The 24,737-nt window shown below is 39.2% G+C and overlaps 1 protein-coding gene across 1 annotated transcript in view; it reads left to right on the top strand.

Moving 5' to 3' along the window:
* Positions 1-1,799: 1,799 nt before the first annotated feature.
* The window catches only part of LOC115433617 (sodium channel protein type 2 subunit alpha-like), a 70,858-nt gene continuing 47,920 nt past the window's right edge, over positions 1,800-24,737 (top strand). Inside the window, exons 1-6 of the mRNA XM_030155110.1 lie at positions 1,800-2,169; positions 10,279-10,598; positions 18,073-18,191; positions 19,642-19,731; positions 19,836-19,964; positions 20,845-20,936. Of these exons, the coding sequence (XP_030010970.1) occupies positions 10,332-10,598; positions 18,073-18,191; positions 19,642-19,731; positions 19,836-19,964; positions 20,845-20,936 (697 nt within the window). The 5' untranslated portion in view covers positions 1,800-2,169; positions 10,279-10,331. The remainder of the gene's footprint in view (positions 2,170-10,278; positions 10,599-18,072; positions 18,192-19,641; positions 19,732-19,835; positions 19,965-20,844; positions 20,937-24,737) is intronic.

Raw genomic sequence — 24,737 nt, 5'->3', positions numbered from 1 at the left:
AAGTGAACACATGCTTACTATCTTCATCAAACCTCCACATCCTCCTCCTGATTTCTGTAAAATTTTAGAATGTAGTTGAAATAAATATAATAATAATAATAATAATAATGATGATGATGATGATGATGATGATGGTTGTTGTTGTTGTTGTTGTTGTTTATTTATTTATTTATTTATTTATTTATATATCTCCAACCCTCTGCCTCTGGTCTTTCTCACACCATCATCATCATAAAAATTAGTTACATATAACTTTTACTGTGTATAGTCGTGTTTATTTCTTGTAATACAATAAAAAAAATAGTTCATGTGAATATGATGTAAAAACAAAAGCTTTCAAAAGTGTCATTATGGTTGATAAACTGCAGAATACTGTTATACCATCGATTATTATGGCAAGAACTGAATTATAAAATGTGATGCGTAAAATCAGATGCGCTCTGGGGTAAATCCTCCCAAGAGAATTTTCAGTGTTTTGTCAATCGCAGCAGGTGAGCTCGTCTAGCACTTTCTGCATGTCATTTGAGAGTTGGATATGTTCTAGAAGTGTACACATAAGCCATCTTGTGACAGCTTTAAGGACATTCACTCCCTGCCTCAGATGCCTAACCAGCCGGAAGCGCGGAGTGATTTCTACATGGCAAGCACGGGCGGCTGGGAAAAAAAAAAAAAAAAAAAAAAAATCAAATAAGAGCTAATTAAAAGGTAATCCGTCATTGGAAAGAAGACGCCTTTGAGATTCAACATTGACAGGGTGTAAAAAAAGAAAAAAAAAAAGAAAAAAAAGAAAAAGAAAAAAAAAAAGGAAGAGGATAATTGTTCGGGAGATGGGATCTACCTTCAGGGTCCTCACCTGCTGGGCACCGTAATGGTGGTGAGTATTCACAGCTTTGGAGAACGGGCACTCAGCTCCGATAACAGTTCACAAAAAACAGATTTTAGTTCTTTGAGAAAAAACTGTAAATGTTCTGTAGAGAACGCGCGTAAAACGACAAAAACGAAGCTTGGAATATATTTACAGACTGATGTTGACATTTATTGTCATGTACATTCCGCCGCTAATTGACAGGCCTCTATGTGTTTGCTTAAATGACATTTTAAACACTATTTCTATTAGATTTTATTCTGATTGTGAACAGATTTGTCTTTAAATCCACCTTACAAAGGCTGCTATTTTACTGATTGTGTTTTAATTGGCTTATTGCTTAATTATGGATCGGTTAAGAATGATTAGGCTATATACAGCTTCCTGCATTTTCATACAACGGAATAAGCAAATAAATAAACAAGCAAAACGTCTAATCGTGACTGACAAAAGAGAGGGAAAAAATAGTCATTAATATTACCAACACCGACGCGCTCCGACGGAATTGACACTATACAGATACAGGCCCTGTGCTGTCAAATGTTTTGCTATTCATTCAAAAAGCACCATTTTTTTTTTTTTTTTTTTTTTTTTTTTTGACTTATAAGCGATGGAATAAGGCAACAGAGGCAGCCCAGGTCTGTTTCTATTTTTGGTGCTTCAATTGCTACCTCCATCGCAGATTCATTACAAGAAACAGACACATCTGGCAAGGACACGCCCAAACTCATTCAACGCCATTCAGTGGTTTAGTCAGCCTTTACTCAGCTCTTGCAGCTCCATTTTTACATTTCTAGATGTTTATTATGAGGTAAAGTAGTGAGTATAGTTTACAAACAGGTACGATGAGGGAAATGGACAAGGGTAAACACTGACAGATGTGACATATAAAGCGCGTCTGTTGTGCGTAAAGGCACCTTGAGGACCTTGTGGTGGCCCTCGGATCTTAATTTGGACACCGCTGATTTATAGAGGTGTGTGTGATTGGTTTGAGCCGCTGCTGGAGCGCTTTAAAAGCATCAACCTCGGTCGGGCAGTCGCTCACCGGTCTGTATATGTGTGTGTATATGTGTGTTGTGTGGAATTGTGTGCGCGCCGCCGTCCGTTCTTGTTATTTTTTTCTGCTCTTGGGAGTCGTCGTGCTGCCGGTGGCGTATCCGGAGGCGAACGAGATGATGGCCGTGGCTTTTTGGCCGAGCTCTGAGGCAAAGGAGGATTTTCTGCACCCTGGGAAATAACGCGGAGACATCATCAACATGGCGACAGCCGCCGCGGCCCCTTCGGCTCGTTTTCCGACGGTGAAGGTATAGTCTGACACCCGTCGTCTTTATCATGTCGGATTTCTAATCAGCCTTTAAAGCTCCTTCAGTCCACATATCTGGTTGTCATTCTCTGCGTTTTGCTTCAGCTTGGATCCCAATAATTAAAGTTAAATATACATTGCTGGTACATAGAGCAATTATGGCACCAAAAACGCCCTCCACGTACATAAAGGATGCAACTGGTTTCACAGCACTACAGCCACTAATATAGAGATTTTCTGTTCATTTACAGGTGTGCTTGTTGTGTAGAACGTTAAAAATGGCATCCAGGTATTAGGTGCGTTTTCATTTGTTGACTGTTTTCTCAGGCAACTGTATTTTCCTTCTGAATGCTCCGTTTTCAGCACCATGGACAGCGGCACCCTTTGACACCATGTCAGCTGAAATCTTTGCCATTCACATCAAATCCGACTAATTCAACCAGATTCCTTTACATTTAGTGAACAGAGAGCAAGTGTACGGCAAGGACACTCTTGATAGTGTTGTATTTGTTGGTTGGGGTCTTAAAAATGTTGTATATGATGTGGTTGATGATATTGGTTTTCATCAAGTGAAAACACACAGTTTGTGTTTTTCTTCTTTGGTCGGTGGAAAGTTTTGACCAATCAACCCTGTATTTTATGTGAGACAATGAAAGTGAATGTCCACCCTGAGCATCACATCAAGAATTCATGTATTGACACTCTGTTCCCTCCATTAGCTGATGGAATAAATGCTTGAGTTTCTGACAACACAATAGCATTCATGCCAGTCTACTGAAAATATCCAACTAAGAAGGATCTGCTAGCCACCAGAGGCTACATAAATATGGAATATGGCTTTGTGAGAGTAAGATTGCAGGAATACTCTGATTTCTTCCAATGCCAGTGCTCATAATTGCAGAAGTGCTGTCTGTCCTTATGTATTTTCAGTCTGTCATGTCACAATTCGACTGCAGGGACGACCACGCTGATAGCTGAGCTCAGAGGTGGGTGTGGATGTTGGGCCTACAGGGCTTGATCAACCCTCTCCACCACCACTAACCCGCAGCTCTTTGCAAGACAAGCTGTCAGGACACACATCACAACACCAGGTCCTGGGGCAGTCTTTGAGACACAAGCAGATGTGTTTTATGAGGTCCCCCTATGGGTGAAGCTACAATTAATCCACAGTTCATGGCTCATAGAATCTTGGATAGACAATTTTCAGTGGCTGCTGAGGCTCACTGATAAATCATCACTGGTTAAATAAGTTAAAGCTGGTTAAATAATAATAATAAGCAATTGTGCCTTAAAGTTTGCAGATTTATCAAGCAATGCTTAAAGCGTAACAGAGAAGTGAGTGTCTGAATGAAATGATTGCGACATTGTTTGATGTTTCAGTTGAATTTACGGTTTTCACTCATTTGAGCATCAGGAACTGGCACTGATTTAGAAAACCTATCCCTGACTGAACCATTCATTTATTTATTTAGTGAATGCGAAACTCTGAAATCAAACAATTGTTGGTTTTTACATTGAGTGTAAAAAAAAAAAAAGCTGTATTGTTTTTTGATGAGTAGTTCCAGGAATGCATTGAATTATCATTTTCATTTTAATTATTTGGTTGATAAAATGTCAGAAAATTGTAAAAAAAAAAAAATAAAATAAAATAAAATAATAATAATGATAATAATAATGCCCTTAAATGTTTTGCTTGGTCCACTTCCCAAAGACATTCAGCTCATCACCACTGGGAAAGAAACTGAAAAGTAATTCATTTTTAATAAGAAAACTCTTGTCTACAAATGTGGACAGAAAACCCACAGCTGGGTCTTAGGAGGTTATTTATGTATTGGCTCAAAAATTATTTTTGTGAACATTGCTTATTAGAAACGTTTTTGATCAGTAGATTCTTTTTGTTTTTTGGTTGTTCAGGTCTTTGAGGGTTAAAGTCTACTTCTGGATAAATCTCACTGGTCTGATTGCATAAAAAACAATGTAGCCTTTTTTTTTTTTGGATTTTATATGCAAAATGCAGTGTGATATTGCACCATTCCTGAAATTGGATTAAAAAGAATTGCAATAATGACATAATGCCATAATGACAACTCTCAGAACGTAATTTTATATTGCAATAAATGTTTTTATTTCATATTTAGTTTCTATAATTGTCTTAAATGTTCCACCTCTAGATTCTGGAAATATTTGCCACATTCTGACCATAAATAATCAATTGCCAAAAAACCCCCAAACATTTTTAATGAATTATACTCAACTTTCAACTTTATTTATGATCAGGTATGCCATGTTCTGACCTGAAATAATAATTTTAAAAGAAAAATAAGCAGTTAAACTTAAATGAAATACCACGATCATTATTTACATCAATGTGAAAATTTTTTCAATGAATGAATGAATGAATGAATGAATGAATGGATTTTTATCAAGATACTATTCATAATAACATCCTAAAAGCTGTAGGACCCAGTATCCTGTCCATTTAGACTATATTTTCATACAGTATATTATATTACTAGATGTTTTTGTTTTCACAGAGCTGGACTTGTTTTGAAGCCCTGTCTGATCTATTTATTGATTTATTTAGTAGATGCAACATTCCCAAGCAAAACATCAGCCTAATATTGCAGCTTTTGATATGGGAGCTTTGACAAAGCACAACGTAAATGTCTTGGTGTTAATGTTAGAGAACACAGGTCTGACTGTATAGTGCCCAAAACACCAAAACATAAGGTTTATTATTGGTTTACTACATTTTTAGGGTTGTAATCATGATTCTAAACAGATTAAATAGGTTGCTGAGGCAGGTTTAATCCTTCATGTTCATTTGTAAAGGAGGAAAAGCCAGGAGACCTCACCCAGATTGAGCCGGAGGGGAGGTAACTGTTTTCTGGGCCACTACTGTGTCCCATGAGGAACAAAACTCACCTGTGAGACTGAAGAGACACAAAGGCACCACCATTATGCTATAATGACTCACCAGAGTCTTTTTTGGGGGGAAGGGTTTCTTGTTTGTGCTTCTCCCACTGGAGGGATGATGGGATTCTGGGTGTGTAGGGTATTGCTATTTGGAGATGTAGGGGAGGGTCTGCTCTTTGTGCTTATTGATGCAGATGAGGAGGAACTAGATCACATATTCTTTCTTCATTTGTTGCCATCAAATATTTAATTACATTGTTAAAGGTGAGGGAGACTTTTGTCACCAATTTTTCATCAAATCTGTAAAACCCCAGTCATAGCCGAAGTATCACGAATCCATAAGTCTTTCTGTAATTACTCACCTGAATCTCTTCCCTCACGGTGAACAATTTCAAAGTGTACTCCACCATAAACAAACCATTTGTTTACAAACAGAGCTGGTAGGTAACTCGGGCATCTTCGGAATTTTGTCGCGACATGCATTGTGGGAAGCGGAGGTTCGCGCAGTGCCTGGCAGTGGCAGCAGCAGTGCAACTATATGATATCATATGGCTGCAACAAACATGACGTGGAAGAGTCTGGAGGGAAGCGGAGCTCCAGCCATTTCTGTGTCGTGCTTGTTGCAGCTGCTACTTCCAGGTGGAGCGCCGCTTGCTCCCCTTCCTTCCAGCCGTTTCCACATTTCAGCCGTTTCCACGTCGTGTTTGTTGCAGCCATTTTATATCATATGGTTGCACTGCCACTGCCAGGCGGCTGCGTGAACATCCGCTTCCCACAATGCACGTCGCGACAAAATTCCAAAGATGCCCGAGTTTCCTCCCGGCTCTGTTTGTAAACCACTGGTTTGTTTATGGTGGAGTACACTTCGACAGTGTTCACTGTGAGGGAAGTGATTCAGGTGAGTAATCACAGAAAGACTTGCAGATTCATGATACTCAGGCTATGACTGGGGTTTTACAGATTTAATGAAAAAGTGGTGAAAAAAAGTCTCCTGCACCTTTAAGTGACTCAGTTTATTAAATGCATTCACTCTCAAGAACTACTTTCTTCATGAAGCAAAATGCATCCAATTTAGTTAAACAAAGCAGAGTCTTTTGACAATCTTATCAGGGGTGTGTGTTGGCAAGTATCTGGTAATATGATACAAATCACAACACTAGGATCACAATATGATATCACAATATATTGCGATATATCACAATACTGTTAACAAGGCAATAATTTTTTGTTTTGGTTTTGGATTGGGTTGCCCAAGTTCTCGGTCAAATTTTCTTCCAAGGGAACTCTATCTCCCGCTGCACCCCCCAAACATTAGCGTGTGTGCTGCGGCTGGCTCTTCCGCCTGGGCTGTGTGCGTCAACCTAACTTGACGTGGCTTTAGCGTGATTGATTTGGTGCAGCGCTGCTTAATTATGGCTGTTCTTATGTCTGTCAAAACATGGAAATTATATCGAGCATGTCTCATATTTCTATCGGGGAAATGTTGTTTTGCAATATATATCATTGTCATTTTATCAACCAGCCCTAATCACAACATTATTTTTGTGCAGTCTCAACAAAGAAACTAATCTGCCTCTTTCAGCCAGTAAAAAGTGCTTTAACGATGCTTGAAGTAACAGTACTTTAACAAAACAGTGTTATTAATTTAAAAAAGAAAAGCCTGACTGCAATATGACCTGCAATATCACAATAATACTTTTGTAGTATACAAACAACAGAGCAAAATGCCCATCTATATTACAAAAGCCAAGTGGCCTCTGCGTTCATGCATGTATGTGTGTCTCGGGATTCACACAAAATCCAGAAAGAGCTGACTGCTGTAGTTTGGAAAACTTATGCATTTTTGGTCAAGGAACAGACTATCGAAAATGGCAAGTTGATAGGACCAATATTTTGGGAGATATTAGTAATTTTGGAATACAATAGCCTTACAATCACGTTGCTATACCCAGAACGCTTTTGGCGGTGACTGCTGGACAAATGCAGTACAGCATGCACAAATGCACAACAGCATAAGAACTACCACATCTAGAACCTGTGAATCCCCATGGGTCAACGCGCTAGTGTGAATATACACTGAACAAAAATATAAATGCCCCACTTTTGTTTTTGCTCCCATTTTTCATGAGCTGAACTCAAAGATCTAAAACTTTTTCTGTGTACACACAAGGTTTATTTCTCTTAAATATTGTTCACAAATCTGTCTAAATTTGTGTTAGTGAACACTTCTTCTTTGCTGAGATAATCCATCCACCTCACAGGTGTGGCATATCAAGATGCTGATTAGACAGCATGATTTTTGCACAGGTGTGCCTTAGGCTGGCCACAATAAAAGGCCACTCCAAAATGTGCAGTTTTATCACACAGCACAATACCACAGATGTCACAAGTTTTGAGGGAATATGCACTGGTCATGCTAACTTCAGGAATCTCCACCAGAGCTTTTGCCTGTGAATTGAATGTTCATTTCTCTACCATAAGCCATCTCCAAAGGTGTTTCAGAGAATTCATGAAGAAGACTGTGCGAGGAAAATGGTGGTCACACCAAATACTGACTGGTTTTCTGACCCCCCTGGACCACCCAATACAGTAAAAGTGCACATTTTAGAGTGGCCTTTTATTGTGGCCAGCCTAAGTCACACCTGTGCAATAATCCTGCTGTCTAATCAGCATCTTGATATGCCACACCTGTGAGGTGGATGGATTATCTCAGCAAAGGAAAAAGGAGAAGTGCTCACTAACACAGATTTAGACAAATTTATGAACAATATTTGAGAGAAATAGGCCTTTTGTGTACATAGAAAAAGTTTTAGATCTTTGAGTTCAGCTCATGAAAAATGGGAGCAAAAACAAAAGTGGTGCGTTTATATTTTTGTTCAGTGTATAAATAAAAGAGGTTCCAGGATTCCCACAAAATATAAACAAAAAAGAAAAAACAAAACTTTGCCATGTCTGCATTTGAATAAATACCTAAAAAATATCAATAAAGTACTTTTTAAAATATCAATACAGTATTGTGATATGAAATATTGCAATATATCATGGAACCAATATTTTCTTACATCCCTATGTCTTATGTCCTCTGTTTAGTTTGTTCCTGTTTTACTTTCCCTCTGAATCAGATATCAGGTCTATTTATTGCATCTCTAAAGCACCTCACATACATCTGACGTGTTTCTGCTGTTTCTTATTCCATTTACAGACCAGTGTATGGCAATTATAAGTCTGACCTTTAAGAACAGAATAGCAACACGTTTGCACCATTTACCAGAAAGTTAGCATTGTTATGATGCATTTCAAAGCTAAATAGAAGCATATTTACATATGAACTGTATGATTTGTCAATGGTCATTGGTTATAAAACAGACAACACAGAGCTCGGGACATCAGTCAACTGTGTTACAAAGCACTCAAAATGGTATTAGGCACTCAGAGCCCTTTTTGTGTAAAACATGCTCTCTGTGTTTTATTCTGCTGGAGCTTGTTAAATGGTTTAACCTCCTAAGACCTAGCTATGGGTTTTCTGTCCACATTTGTGGACAAGAGTTTCACAACTTTATACAAAAAAGAAAAGAAAACTGTCCACCACAAAGGACATTCTATAAACATTTTAAAAACTGCATCTGAAAAAACTGTTGCATCATGATGTTTCCAATATAGGCACTTATTTAATAAAAAAACAAGAAAAGCTGGTACTTTGCTGACATTTCCTGGGTCTCAGGAGGTTAAGCTTCCATACCACTTTAGAAACTTCTACATTTCAGTATGTCTGTGTTTTAGAGGTGTTAATCCAAGTAAAAGCAACAAAGAAGACAGTAGAATATCTGCAGTGTTCATTTAATCAGGTAGATGTAGACCTGGTGAGATGATTCAGTGTTAGTTAAGAATCAACTGCATTGAATGATTTGTCTTTTTCTATTCATTCTATGTCACTGGTATAGTATAAACCTGGCATTGGTTTAGTACAATTAATGAAGAAGAAGAGCTGGAAAACATAAAAATGGCATTTGTGTTTGACCTTTAGTCTTTGGGTAGATTTGACATATATAACTTAAACATTCAATGTTTATTTTTGAAATGGAGATTGACTAATTTAGTGGTTGCATGATGACATTAGGATTTCCATTTTTGAGATACTGACTTAGGGGATAAATTATAGCTGAAGAGACAAAAACTGTAGAATCCAACCTTGATTTTAAAGGGTTCGTTTCATGTTCAGATTCACACTTGTTGGTCTGATGTTCAGTGATTCAGCTTTATTTATTTGGGTATTTATTACTTATGTACTTCTGGCTTGGATGTGCAGTTCAGCAGTTATTCAGCTATTTCTCCACTCAAGCTTAGGATCGAAGGAAATTTTACAGTTTGTAAAACTACTGAAATTAGTGATTTTGAGCTGTATAACCAAAACCGATTCTATATTTTCTAATAAAGTCAAGGCATTAACTTCATGCATAGGCTAATGGTTACAAAGTCAACTTTTTGGGGTATGTGCATTGGTTTTGTATTGATGAATTAACTAGCTATCGACTTTTTCTTTGTCTCTATTGTTATCTAGTCTTTCTACCTCTCAGCCTCCCATTAAAAAATTGTCAGTCAAATCTCAAACGGTGATGCGAATCACGATTATGCAAAATAATTGCCGTTGGCCCAAATAATTTCCCTAAATCAACTACTTTATAGTTGTGACAGACAGACAGACTTTATTGATCCCAGACTGGGAATTTGCAGTGCAGCAGCAACATGACAAATAGTAAAAATGGAATATAAGAATAAAAATAGAATATAAGAGCAAATATACTGTACATAATAAATTAAAGTAAAAAAGAGAAGTGGTAGAAGGTGCAACAATAAACTGTAATGTGCAAAGTAAACTCTATAAATTTGTGCGTCAGTTGCTATGCTATGCAAGGTTGACCGAATAACTAAGAATATACAAACTTTGTGTGCAGGGTCATGCATTCAGAACCACATTCTTAAATCTCTTGTATTAAATAATCTGTTTTCATGACGTTGTTCCAATTAATGTTGCCTGTGTTACAAATCCAGAGCATCATTGAGTGTTCTTTGGTCCTCACAGAAAAATTCCCTAACAAGGCCTAGGTAGACTCAGATTTATCAAGCACAAGTTCAGAGATGAGGCGTGTTTTTTCAGAATCCTGACCCTTGACCATTTCCCCCCTCGTCTCTGCAGCACCCTGCCCCAGCTGAGCCCCTTGCTGCCCTCTGAAGGAGCAGGATGACAAGATGGCACAGCTGCTTGTACCGCCCGGACCTGACAGCTTCCGCCCCTTCGTCCCCGAGTCGCTGGCCGCCATTGAGAGGCGCATCGCCGAGGAGGAGGCCCGGAGACCGCGGGCAGAGCGCCGCAGCGACAGTGACGATGAAAATGGGCCCAAGCCCAATAATGACTTGGAGGCGGGGAAATCCCTCCCCTTCATTTACGGGGACATCCCTCCCCCCCTGGTGTCCACCCCTCTGGAGGACATGGACCCCTACTACAGCAATCAGAAGGTCTGTGTGTTAAAGTCCTCATGTAAGATGTTATTTAGCAAAAGAAAAACATTTAACTCTTTCGGTGCCAGACAGTTAAGGCGCTAATAAGCCTTAAAAGTGCCACAGAATTTGGCCGTTTTTCAGTATTTTGCGTCGTTTTTATAATATTTGAAGAATCCTGCAGAAAACCGCTCGGTAACATCCGACCGATTGCTGATTAGATTCAAAACGCACCGGACGCAGCCGAGTCATTATTGATCGTAATTTGCACAATTTATTCGGTCGCGTGACCTCAGATTCCCGTCTGATTGGTCTCAAAAGGGGGACACAGAAAGAACGTCATCAAAATGTGAGAAAGAAATGGGGGTGGATGGTTTGTTTGTACACAAATATGGCGTGTTCTCCAAAGCCGATCTGATCGGCCCGTGGCACTTTAAAGGTTGTATTCGTAAAGCCGATTTAATCGGCCCATGGCATTGAAAGAGTTAAATGATGATTCTTGCCTGAAATAGAATATGTAAAATAACAGTGCTGGTCATAAATCCCCATTCTGTATAGTTGGCTACATTCATTACTGTTCATGCCATACCAATCTATGACTCAGGCATTGAATTTTGACACCAGGTCTGTACTTTCCAATTCGAGCTGTTTCACCCTTAGAATTGCAGTTAATTGCCTGAGCTCTTTCCAAACTATTTTAAGGAAACACATGGACAGATGCAGCAATTTCCACCCACGTAAGACACACTTCTGCAGAGGAAAGATAAGAACTGAATAGAATAAGTTGCTATCTACCAGAAAAATCAAATGCTTTCTTTCTACCTTTGTCAAGTAAATTATGTGAAGTACATTGTTTGTCTGTCAGGAAGAATTACGCTAAAACTACTCCCTAAATTTTCATGAAACTTGGTGGAAGGGTAGGGCATGGGCGTAGGCCAAAAGACAAAGAACATGGAGAAGATCATGTAAAACAAGAAACTTAAACTGGCAAGAGCTGAGAGTTAATATTCTGTTCAGTTGGTGCAGAATCTCTAAACCACAGAGACACTCTTTTGTATAATTTTCAAAAAGCACCACTGTTTTGTTTTTCAATTTTTATCTCTTCACTTTTTGCTGTTGTCAAAATACTCATTTGTTCCACGGTAATGTTAGCTGACCTACACCTCTACCATACTGGACTGAAAACATCTTTTTATGTTTTCTTATAATGCTGAAAAACTAAGCAAAACAAAATTAAAAAAAAAAAAAAGATGCAAAAGTGCAGTTCAGTCTATTGTGACAATGGTGCACTTTTGTCTGGAAGAATAAACAGAGAAACAGACATATTTATTTATCATTCTATTTTCTTCAGATTCAAACAAGAAAACACAGGGAATGTGTGCACAGCCTAAAAAGATGCACAAAAAATAGGGGCATCGTAGTACTATGTAAACAGGACAAATGCATCTGTCATTCATGCTGATACAGATGTATAATACCACTACAATCCAGCAGATGGCGGTAAATCAGAAATCACTGCCAATTTAAAGTGGAACTGTGTAAGATTTTACTGTTTTCATTCGCGGTTTTTGTAGCTTTTTTCTCTATGGAGCTCCCCCTACAGTTTCGAAGTACATACTCACTCCCCGACCAAATGCATTTCTTTTCAATGAAGCCAGTGACAAGAAGGCAAAAAATAGTGATCGAATACACTACTGGAGGGATGGTGGAATGGGAAACTTTAGCTGGACATTGAAGTTACTGACATTTGTTTTCACTTCACAGAAGAGGTTGCACAACCAAATCTGTGGCGGGGGGACATGCAGACAGGAACCCCCTGACCATCCAGGCAGACAGGTTACATTGACACGCCAGTTGTGAGTGCAAGGACCAGCGGTCTGAGGGTTCGACTGCAACCACTAGCACCGCACTGCTAACATTAGTCGCACAGCTTAAGAGCTAGTAGGCTAACAAACATCAGCGGCTCCCACCTGTCACCGCATCCTGGCCCCTTAGTGATTAGCACGCTATCATCCTAGGCCTAACACCTATAACAACATCAATCATCTAGATTCTAGACCTTCACCTGTACAAGAGACAAGTATCATACAACAACAGCTAAGATCGAACATCAATGCTAATTATGCCCGTCGCTATTCAGACAAAACAAATTAAACATGGGTCATATAATGAACCACATACATCGCACAAAAACTAGATTCAACTGACAAAATTCTGTGGCTAGTAATAAAAACATACTCCTGAGGCAGACAAAGGGCGGTCACATGACACAAACACCCATGATTACGAGTGATTATGCTAACATCTCTGCTAGCCAACAAGCATCCAGACATCATTCATAAAATGAGTTCATAAACGAGTAAACAGTTAGAACCAATAGCATCATCAAGAGCTCACAAATCCACCGAAATATCCTACATAGAGTATGGAGAATTTATTTCAGCGATACTTACAAGTGCAGCAGCAACAACGTCAAGTTTGCATCCATTCTGGTGCTTTATATTTCTTGCAGTTCTCGCCATTCTGCAAAAGCTTGACAAAGGCAGACTGTTGTCTTGTTCCTGGTTTGGTCAGTCACTCTTTTCTTCTGCCTCCATCCTCTGACAATGGCCACCTCTTCCTTTTGTTTGCTGGCTCTGCTATGGTAAACAGCTGTGAAATGAAGGCATGGTGGCTTGTGTTTACAGCTAGCCAACCATATCTGGCTGGGGGAGTGTTTGTGTTGTAGTGTCGTTTCTTGTGAGAAATCGGGACGTTTCTCGCAAGAGATGAGATCTAGGCCACCAGGTCGATGCAGAAAAGTTGCAAGTGGCATATTCAGCCCTAGAGACTCTAGTGGGAATGCAGAGTGCTGCCATTTTCCCCCTAACAAGCCATTTTGCCATCACAATTACTTTGAATCAGTTTAAGTAAGGTAAAAATGCTACACAGTTCTCCTTTACAGCAGGTAAACACAGACAAGAGAGAACAAAATATTCCGGTCAAAATTCACTGGATGTACCATTACATAAATACAAAAACTACTTCATACCACTTTGTAGACACTTTTCAGTGAAATGGTGAAAACAAACCGTCCCATAGATAATAACAGCTTACTGTGTGTTGCATTACTGCGCATGTCCACAAAAATCACATAAATTAACTAGATGTGTGTTTCTGTCTAAGGCTATAATTTGTCGACAGCGACATGTAATAATGTCCAAATTCAGATAGGGCAGGGGTCGGGAATCTTTTTGGCTGAGAGAGCCATGAAAGCCACATATTTTAAAATATATTTCTGTGAGAGCCATATAATATTTTTTAAGTATGAATACAACTAAATGTGTGAATTTTCAAGTAAGACCAACAATTTTAGAGTATAATAAGTATCTTGATTTATTCTTTTTAATAACATTGTTATAATGGAGTTGACCAATAATAAATAAAATACTTCTTACCATTAATGCGACTTCTGGTGCTGCATGGTTTTGCTGATGGCTTTGTAGTCTGGTTGGTACATGGTGAGGTTAAGCTTCATGCAGGTGTTGAGGCTTTCATCCATTAAACGTGATCGTAGGTTGGTTTTGATGTTATTTAGATGTGAGAAGGACTGCTCACATGCATACGTGGAGCCAAACATGGTCAATACGGCAATACTCACATGCTGCAGTGTGTGGTATGTGACAGGAGGCCCGTTCCAACTTTTGACAATCAGCTCGTCTGCGGGTTGAAGTTTTTTCATTTCTGTCCACTTGTGTTTGCTTGCCAGCTCTGTTTACTGTCGTGCAAGTCTTTCCAAATCTTCATTCAGTGACTTGAACTTATTCAGCCACATGTCTGAGGCCTTCAGGTCAGCAACTTCTACCTCAGAATCTCTGATAGAGACACCAGAGATGTAACTCAGGTCGACTTTGTCCACACTCGTGTGGATGAGTGATGAACTTAAAAAGAGGAGTGTGCTCACGAAATTCTCCAAAGCGTGTTTTGAATGACTGCAGGAGATCAGAGGTGAAGCCAGCTAGCTGCTGGAGATCAAAATGTTGAGCAGGGTCACTTGCTGTGCACGCATCTTTAAATTCTCTCAGTTTTTCAAAGTGTAATAAACGACCTGTTTCAATATCCACGATAAAGAGTTCCAGCTTGTTTTCAAATCCAAACACTGCTTGTTGAAGGGATGAGACTGTATTTCCAGTGCCTTGCATTTTCACATTGAGCTGGTTCAGATGTTCAGTCATGTCCACTAGATAGTAAAACTTCAGCAGCCGCTCAGTGTCAGTTAGCTCAGGATGGTCGACATTTTTTATTTCAAGAAAAGTCCAGATTTCACTCAGGCAAGCCGCAAAATAGCTGAGCACCTTCCCTTTTGATAGCCAACGCACATTGCTGTGCAAAAGCAGACCGGGATAATTATTCCCAACTTCATCCAGCAGTGTTTTAAACTGGTGATCATTTAAAGCTCGGGCAACAATAAAGTTGACCACCCGAATGACCAGCGACATCACCTCACCAAGCTGCTCGCCACACATTTGAGCACAAAGCGCCTCCTGATGTAGAATGCAATGAAAACTCAATATGGGTCTATTTTCATGCTCACGAAGAAGTGCTACAAATCCTCTGTTTTTCCCCACCATACACGGAGCACCATCAGTGCACACCGCAATAAGTTCATCCATCGGTAGATTTTTTTCTTTAGTGAACTCAATGAAAGACTTGAATAAATCCTCCCCTCTTGTTGACCCTTTCATTGGCAAAACAGCCAGACTCTCCTCACGCAGTACGTCACCTGCAGCATACCTAGCAATCACACTGAACTGGGATAAATGGCTTACATCTGTTGACTCATCCAAAGCAAGGGAAAAGTAAGGCGCTGCATTTATGTCCTTCACTTGCGTATCCTCCACTTGATGGTATCCACCATCATGATGGTACGATCATGAACAGTTCTTGCCGACAGAGGCATCTGTTTTATTCGCTTGATTATCTTATCTTTATCCAAAAAGTCATCAAAAAGTTCATTGGCCACATCAAGCATGAATGTTTTAGCATACTCACCATCTGTGAATGGATTTCCGTTCCTCACTATTGCTAAAGAACCAGCAAAGCTAGTTGAATTCCAGTCACATTATTGGGTCTATACATGGAGTTGCTGCTGACTAGCTTGCACTCTGCATAGTAGTTCTTGGCACGCTTTCTGCCTGCTGTCCCCCACCCGATATTTTGAAGCAAATGTAGCATGGCGTGTCTCGAAGTGTCGCTTTATAGTTGACCGTTTCATTGAAGAAATGTTATCAGCGCATATTAGACACACCGCAGAACCTGCTCTCTCCACAAAGGTGAATTCCTCTGTCCATTCCTGCTGAAATGTACGGCACTCGTCATCTTTTTTTCTTTTAGCCATCTTCTTAGTCAAGGGCCTGCTGCATAAATTAGCTAGCTGACCATTTCATTAGAAGGAGGGAAGTTGACTTCTTGACCTCACAGCAACTCATGTAGGCAGCCGCATTATCCAATAAAAATAAGAGTTTGGAAGTCGGACCCGCCCGTACCCCAAATTACAGCTGGGGTTGGCTCCAGCCATCTGCAACATGTGCAGCAGAAAATGGATGTATGGATCAAAGCGGAATTATTTATTGATTATCATGTTAAGAAATGTCAGCTAAGACTTATCTGCGAGCCAGATGCAGTCATCCAAAGAGCCACATCTGGCTCGCGAGCCATAGGTTCCCGACCCCTGAGATAGGGAAATATACAAACCTTTATAGACATTTAAAAGGAAGGAAACAGAATGCACTGTGTAATGTGAAAGTAGCTTTTATTCTCACAGTGTTATGTAGCTTTTATGTAGCTACATATTGTTAACTAAATGTATTTGTAAAAGGAAGGGCTACTTTTAATGTACGGTAGCACCAGTCTGTGCCATGTGGATAAAATAATACTATTTAGGGAGTTTCCTGTATAGTGACTGTATTTGATGAATCAAATACATACATGTGCTAGAGGCTGCATACAGATTCTTCAGTGTGTTGTAAAGTGTATGTATTCAAGACTTTACTCAGTTCTAGTTGTGAACAGTGATTCAGTGTATTGTCTCATTGCCGGTGTGTGTCCATCTGGGTCCTGTCAAGTCTGTCAAGAGGTGTTTAGGTTGAAATGGTAAAATGCTGACAAGTAAAATGAGTAAACATAGTGAAACATCTCCAAGTTTGAGTCCCTGTCAAAAAATGCTGGTTGGCTGTAGTTTCCCAGAGACAGTCTTGAGCCAAAATGTGAAACTCAGAAAATGAATGAGGGAATGGGTATTTCTCAAAATGAATGTTTCAGAGCCACCAGATCTACTTTAAAATATGGTCTGCGCATTATAATGTGTTCACTTTTCAGGTTCTTTTTAGTGGAAGGTTTCTATATATATTGCATAAATGTACATAAACCAATATATATGTGGAGTAACACTTTATTATATGCATTGAAAACATCAGCTAGCTGTCACTTTATAATTTATTTGCCAATTCACCTTTTAAAGCATGTAAGATAGCGCATTTAATCTCACACAATTGGCACAATTCCTTAAAAAAAATGTAGACTAGTGATCATCTTTATTTGTTTTCCTATTCTGACATCCTTTGGCATAACAAGACATTTTTATTCCTGATTTTATGCATCTTGCCCACTGGCTTTGATTTGTTTCTGCTGCCAGTCTCTGCAGGCAGATGCAAGGGATTTCTTTTGGGATTTCTTGTCGCTTTTCCCACATTTTGCTATATTGTTTATCACTGTGAACTGTAACCCAAAATCCGCAGTACTTCTCACAACGTGATGTTTATTTACTGTCATTCACCTATAAATAACGCAGAACTGAATGAGCTGTAAAGTTAAAGTTACTGTTTAGTGTGACCGCTGTCCCTGTGGCAAGAAGCAGCACAAACAATTAGAAACGTCTGACATGTGTGAAAATTAACACCATGAATCTCATATTGTTTGAACAAACAGGATAAAGATATATTAAATGTAAGGGGGGGTCACATTAAATAGGCTACTACCCTTTTGGTTTATAGAACAAGTTTTTTCCCTGAAACTTTTGTTTTTACAGCTGTACATACTTCTCATATATCCAGATTGTTTTTTAATACAGAGACTGAGAAATGCATATGTGTGATCATGAGAACTTTACTAAACCAACAAACCTTCTGACTTCCAGGCCGCCTCTAATCTCAGTAAGAGGATTAAAATTTAAACAAACTGGCAATTTTGGTTTTTCAGCAGGTGAGATATGAAATCCTATGTAACATGAATGCAGCCATCCACATCGCTGCCCTTCAAGCATGAGCCAACAGAGGTGCTAAGTGCTTATCTGGCTTGTTGTGCCAGCTGAACTGTGGTGCCAAACATGTCCTGCCTGAGGTGGATCCAGCTTCATTATACAACCAGTCACATACTCTGCTGTACACAGTTACAATCAACGGCCACAATGAGAGATTTAACATATTCTGTCTTTATCTCTGTGTGTTTCTTTCAGACCTTCATAGTATTGAATCGCGGGAAGGCAATCTTCCGTTTCAACGCCACTCCTGCCTTGTACATGTTAAGCCCCTTCAACCCTCTAAGAAGGATAGCTATTAGAGTTTTAGTGCACTCATATCCTTTCAGAGTCTGCTATGGACTCAGCTTGATTTGGATTAAAGGGTTTATCAGACAAAAGTGGGATTTAACCATGCTGATGCTGAAGACTAAATGCCATGCTTGGTTCACACTGTCTACAGCCTACAATCTGCAGGCATGCACTAGGATTAACACTTTATTGTACCGTATGAGAAGCTAAAGACATGTTAGAATACAATTGTCTACAATGTTTTTGCTACAGGGAGGAAAATACCTGATTTTACCAAACTCTGTGCAGTTTTAACCTAAATCAGGTATGCTGATTCCAGATCTGAAATCAGAATTTCTCCAGCATTTCAGGATTTTAAGTTACGCCCAAGTCAATCTATAGCCATTAACAACATATCACACCAAAATCTATGGCTTTATAAATTTTAAGTGATCAGATGGCTTTCAGTCACCAACCAAAACTGGTTCAATCAAAAGTGATGCAGAGCTGAAATGAAAGCTGGAATTTTCACTGCACCCTGGATCGGAGAACTCATCAGTGATCCTGTTTTCTTCTCAAATTTCGGCACTAGAATTAACAGAATGGAATTTGTGAAAGTGGTAGAGAATTTAAGTTCAACCATAGAACAACTAATTATGATCAATTAGTTGAGGACATGGAAACCAGTTACCAAAAGGCTTCAACCCAAACATGATCCTGATGACTGTTGGTTCTACAGTTGGGACTCTCACCAACAGAAAGTGATTTTGGAACAATTTTGATCCAAACTGATGGACTCATAGTACATAGGTCTAGCTTTCACTGGGCTTGATGTTCATATCTTTAAGTACATTGACCAGTTTAGCTCATTGTGAAAACACAATACAAGGTTTTGGCACACGAGTGGAAAATTTATGTTTTTTTTTAACATGTTCACATAACTCAAAATCCTGCTGGAGAAATTCTGATTTCAGATGTGGTATCAGCACATCAGATTTAGTCAAGTTCAGATGTTTTTTCTCCAGTAACAGATGAAACGTATTGATGGTGTTGTTATTGTTCTGTGATATGGTTGTACATACAGACACTTTTAATTGGGGAATACCTGAAATACAAATCAGGGAATCAAATGATTATCAACCATGATTATTGGATCAGATACTGTGTATATTTATAATATTTGTATCAGTATCTCTTATCTTAATGTCACAAATAGTTATACCCAGAAACAAGCATTTTTTTTTTCCATTTCACTTGAAAACCTTCCACTTCAATGTGAAAAATAAAATAAATAAATAAACACTGTTATAATGTTGTTAAATTTGACACATTTTAATTGATTTGACAGACAGTTTAAAGGCTTATGGCAGATGTTTATTGGTTCCAAATATTAGTCTTCTCATTGCTAATAATCCTTAGCATTTAGATATATCTATAAAGGCAATATTTGAAAAACATGTGTCGTAAAGATTGCATATTCCTTGACTTTGTCTGTACGATGTTCAGCATGTTGATCATGTGCACCATCCTGACCAACTGTGCTTTCATGACCCTCAGTAATCCCCCAGACTGGGCCAAGAATGTAGAGTAAGTCCCCAAAAATGCATTTTCTCTTCTTACATTGATTTATTAGCAACAGCAAAACATTTTTTAACCTAAAGCATAATGTTTTCCTCCTTTGTTTCCTTCAGGTACACATTCACAGGGATTTACACATTTGAGTCCCTCATAAAAATCCTGGCCAGGGGCTTCTGCATGGGGAAGTTCACTTTCCTCAAGGATCCGTGGAACTGGCTGGATTTCAGTGTTATTCTCATGGCGTAAGTATTATGACAACCATCATTAGGATCATGTTAACGTAATCTGGCGTCGATTAAGAGGCCAAATGCTTTTAATGCTAATCAACCTAGCAGTTTATTAAATCCCACTCCATGTGAGGAGAAGAACAGGCTGAATGCGGGAGGGGGTGATAATCTGGAGATTTCACCAGCTTATTGGTGCACTTTTTTCTGAAAGCATAGCCACAAATCTTAAGTCTAGTTTCTTATAATGGATGTGAGCCCCCAAACCATGAAATATCCTGGCCCACATTACGCTTGAATGACTTCATGTACTTGTCTTGAAACTCTACAAGACGCAGCCCTCAGAATTAGGTTACACAGTGCATGTAAGTTGTCTTTGCAATCATAGTGTTTCTGTCTGGCATGAAGGATTACTAACTGGTCACGTAATATAATAGGATTCTGACTGAGAGATCCCTGTGATGCCTTCATGAGAGATTTCTTTTTTTTTTTCAGGTGTTTGTGCACATGTAATGGGTTTGTGCCTTCTGTGCAATTCTGTGTTGTAACTGTGCATTTGATCCTGCAGGTATATAACAGAGTTTGTAAACCTAGGCAATGTTTCAGCTCTGCGAACATTCAGAGTATTGCGAGCTTTGAAAACTATCTCAGTAATACCAGGTAAGGCTGCCGGCGCCTGCTGCCAGCACTCCTGCCATTTGTCCTCTGTGTGTGACCGTTTGCCGTTCCCTCCTTTCCCCCCTTCCCATGACCCTCCTTTGGTCTTGTCATGCCATGTGTGGGTGCGTGTGTCTGACATGTGTGTGCGTATGTACCCCATACCTCTTCCGAAATGCCTCCACCCCCCATACCCGACTTCCTCCCCCCTCCTTCCTCCTTCCCCTCCCTTCCCTTACAGATATGTCACAGAGTTTGTGGACCTGGGCAATGTCTCAGCACTGCGAACCTTCAGGGTTTTGCGAGCCCTGAAAACTATATCAGTCATACCAGGTGAGAGAGCCATCCAGGCCCATAAGGTTAATGAAATGCTAATGGCTAACTGGCGTTTCGCTAACATCCAAGCACCCGCCCCCCCTATCAGCTCATCTCACTGTAGCTAAGCCTTGACAGCGCCCGTTGCTGTCCCTCATGCTGCCTTTGTCCCAAGGCCAGTAAAAGCTGGAATCTAGCTCCAATCTGCACAGATTGACAGGATTCTTAGCTTTTAGATACATCCTTTAAGGCAGAATTCTTTTTGGTTGAAATCTATTCTTGCCTTGGGAGCCTTACAAGTAGATTTTGTGCACTATTTGTTTTTCCTTTTTGCATGAGACATTGCAAAAGCAGATTTTCTGGTGGCAAGCACTTGTGTGTGTAGGGCTCCTCCTTACCTTGTTTTCCTGTGCATGTCCTGTTCAATGTTGTGTGTTTTTTGAGAAATTGTGATATGGTGAGTGGTGGTGGGTAATGGCCTTCTATAGATTAACACTACTCATGACACAAATTAACTAAAAGGTCAAGCGAAAGATCCTGTGGTCCTGTGAAAGAAATTTTGTCATTGGATATGTGTTTAAAGATAATCTAACTACAACACATTCGCAAGCACATTTTAACACAGCTTTCATATTTTGGTTCTGTTTTTGTGGCAGTGCAAATACTAGTGCAAGGAGTGCAGGCTTATGTCAGTATGTCCCTGACATAACATGTCATCTGCTTGTCAACTCTCAAGGATAAAAAGTGCAACAGGAATTATTTGGTTCATTGATTTTTCATCGATAGACATTTAAAGACAACTGTATTTCCCTTACAGGTTGTGCAAATTAAATAAGTTTTTTAAACTCATCAACAGAAAGTTACAGGTTTTATTTGAACCAGTGCTGTATTAGCTGTAGAGCTTTATTTCTAATTCTCGCTCTTCCTCCAAACAAGACTTGCTTTTGGTGCATGTAGTTGCCCGAAAATGTTACACAATAAAAGATGGGATTAAATGGATACAAAGCAAAATGGATCACAATGAATAAGTAAAACACAATTGGACTGTTTGAAGTCTGTGAAACACACTACAGTACATTTCTGCACTGATAATGAATGGTCATACTGATGTACACATTGTATGACAAGTACCAAGACTTTATCCACTCTGACCTCTATTTGTTTGTGTCAGCTGCACCCTTGTTCATTATGAAAGACCCTGTTTTATTTGAGGAAATATGGCGACATGAGAAAATTACACACAGTGGGCCAGATCTACTAAGATCCCAATTTGCATGTTCTAATTTGCGTGTGAAATCTACAATTTTGCATGTGGGGTTGAACCACGGTTTGCAGGTGATTTACCAAGATTGCTTGCGCAAATGTCAACAGGTGCAAAGTCTTGAAGATCGCCCTATTTAAATGAGGATTTTGTGTGCATTACTGCTTGTTGTCATGGAGGCAATACATTGTAAAAACTGCTCTGGGATACACCAGTATTAATGGCAACAGTAACTGGAATGATCCAGACGTGTAGAGTTTTGTCATAGAAGGTGTTGCATGAGTCCTCCCTGTGACTGTCCCCAAATCATTTGCTAGTTCATCGAGAAGTTCTACATTGCTGGAAAGCAGAGCTGGATTCATTTTAGAGATGGTGATGAGGTGTTGTTGGATTGAAAAACTGTCAGGGGCATTTAATTTTGTCACACTGTAGCCTAATGTCAGTGCGTATCTTTAATCACACCCATCAGATCAAGTGGACAAGTAGCCTTTGCTTGGGGGGGGGGGGGGGGGCATACGTCTCAACTGTTTTTTCTTCCATCATTCCAAAAATGTTCACACAAGGGTGAAAAATGCATTCTCTGCATCTCGTTTCATCATATCGATGTCTCCTTCTTGTGACAGTAACCGCAGCCGTGTGTGCAATTACACATACAAACCGTTTGCACCTCCTTTTGAGACGTGTTAAATGTAGACGCAGTTTCTATGAACAAAATTGCTTTCAGGTTTGATGAATCACTTTGTGTGTGCTAAATTAATATATTTGCATTTTCTCCTCCCAGCACATGCACAATTGCGTATAATGCCCTATATTGCATATTCATTGTGGCAAGCGTGCTAACTGGATGCAGACACGCTATTTTGCACCTTCGAAAGACACAACCCTTAGTGCACACTGTTAGTAAATCAGTTTGTACATCTTTTTGCATTTGCAATGAGTTTGCACATGTTTTAATACCCACAAATCTTTAGTCGATCCAGCCCATCGTGTATTTCACATTTTTTGTTTGTGATTTTCTCCATGTGTCCAATCTTTCAATTACCACTAATAGAAAGACATCAGACCAGTACTGTGACATTGCATGCTAAGTTTACATGAACAACAGTAGGTTCAGTCAAATGCATCAATATTGACTCCATACAGATGATGTAGCACTTTGCACTGCTTGTTGCAACTGCACAAAAACGACCAAAATTCAGAACAGCACTGCATATCAGTATTGGGCCTTGTGCAGCAGCGTAATCCTAAATTTCTCCTATTTTTACTGTTGCTTTTTAGTTAAAGAGAAATAATTTCAACTCTTCTCTTTCCCAGAGTTGAATGAAGAAAGTAAATTGAAGGTTTTAGCTGATCGTTTGTTACTAGCATAAGTAAAACAACCCTGAGCACTATGAAAGGACAGGTTCAGGTTAAGGTTCAGGTTGATGTATTTGCACCGCATGGTGAACTGTTTTGCAATTAAAAAATACGTCTGTTTTGACCCAACAGACAATAGACAGACTGGTCGAATAATACAATAAAATAATATACCCACTGTACACACTAGCGCTATAAAGCTGAAATTTCCCGTGCAAAGGGTGAATTTGGAGCTGTCTATATTCTCAAACTCTCTTGGGTACAGAGATCCTGGGCTAAATTGGGGCATATCAATCAGTGAAATAAATAGTTAAAACCAATTTTGTAAAAGTATGGTAAAATACAATCATCACGGTTTCATTCATTTGGAAATGGGAGAGAATCCTGAAATAATGCAGGCACACAGCTTCATGGGTGTTGTGTGCAGATAATCAAAATCTGGAGAAATCCTGTAAGAAAAAAAAAAAAAAAAACTTGAGCAACTTGAGAAAACATCAAATGTTTTTTGTTGTTTTAACTAGCCTTATAGTTTTTCTTTAGCCCACAAATGAAATAGCCAGCGGATTGCTGTTTGCTTTTGCATATTTACGTATTTCAGGTAAAAACAGGAATGTTGGACTGCTACCCCCTCCCTAAATGCCCACTCTACTCTGATTGATTGCACCCATTAAGTGATAGAACATGAGGCAAAAGTACAGGATCAAAAATGTTATAATCGTTTGTGACATTTCAGATACTGGAGTGTAGGCGATGTAAAGCACAAAACCTATCGACTTTTATATATATCAATATATTACTAGACGGAGGAACCTTGACCTTGACCCCAATAATTTGTTTCTGAACAACCATTTTGAAGCCAGTAGTTTGTGATTTGGCTGTTGCTAAGTTGGCTTTTTGGAGCCAGAAGTGACCATATTTGGACAAAAGGGGCAGAGCTGCAGGTTTGTAGGAGGTCAGAGTTGAGCTAATGGTAAGTGCTAGTTTACTGACCCACCAGAAATACAGTCGAGTTGTCTGTCATGAAAACCTGTAATGATAATATTATTAATATAGTAATATTAAATAAACCAGAAAATGAATGAATAATATAAGTCTGTGCGAGCCAGGATTTTTTGGAGCATCATCTACATTATTAGTGGTATTACAAGTTTTAGATACTAATGCATTGGCTTAATTTGGAGCTGAGGTCCTTGCCCTTTGGA

Source organism: Sphaeramia orbicularis, chromosome 2 (genome assembly GCF_902148855.1).
Source record: "Sphaeramia orbicularis chromosome 2, fSphaOr1.1, whole genome shotgun sequence".
NCBI lineage: Eukaryota > Metazoa > Chordata > Actinopteri > Kurtiformes > Apogonidae > Sphaeramia > Sphaeramia orbicularis.
Note: the sequence above shows the minus strand (reverse complement) of the source record. Positions and strands in the feature narration are given on the sequence as shown.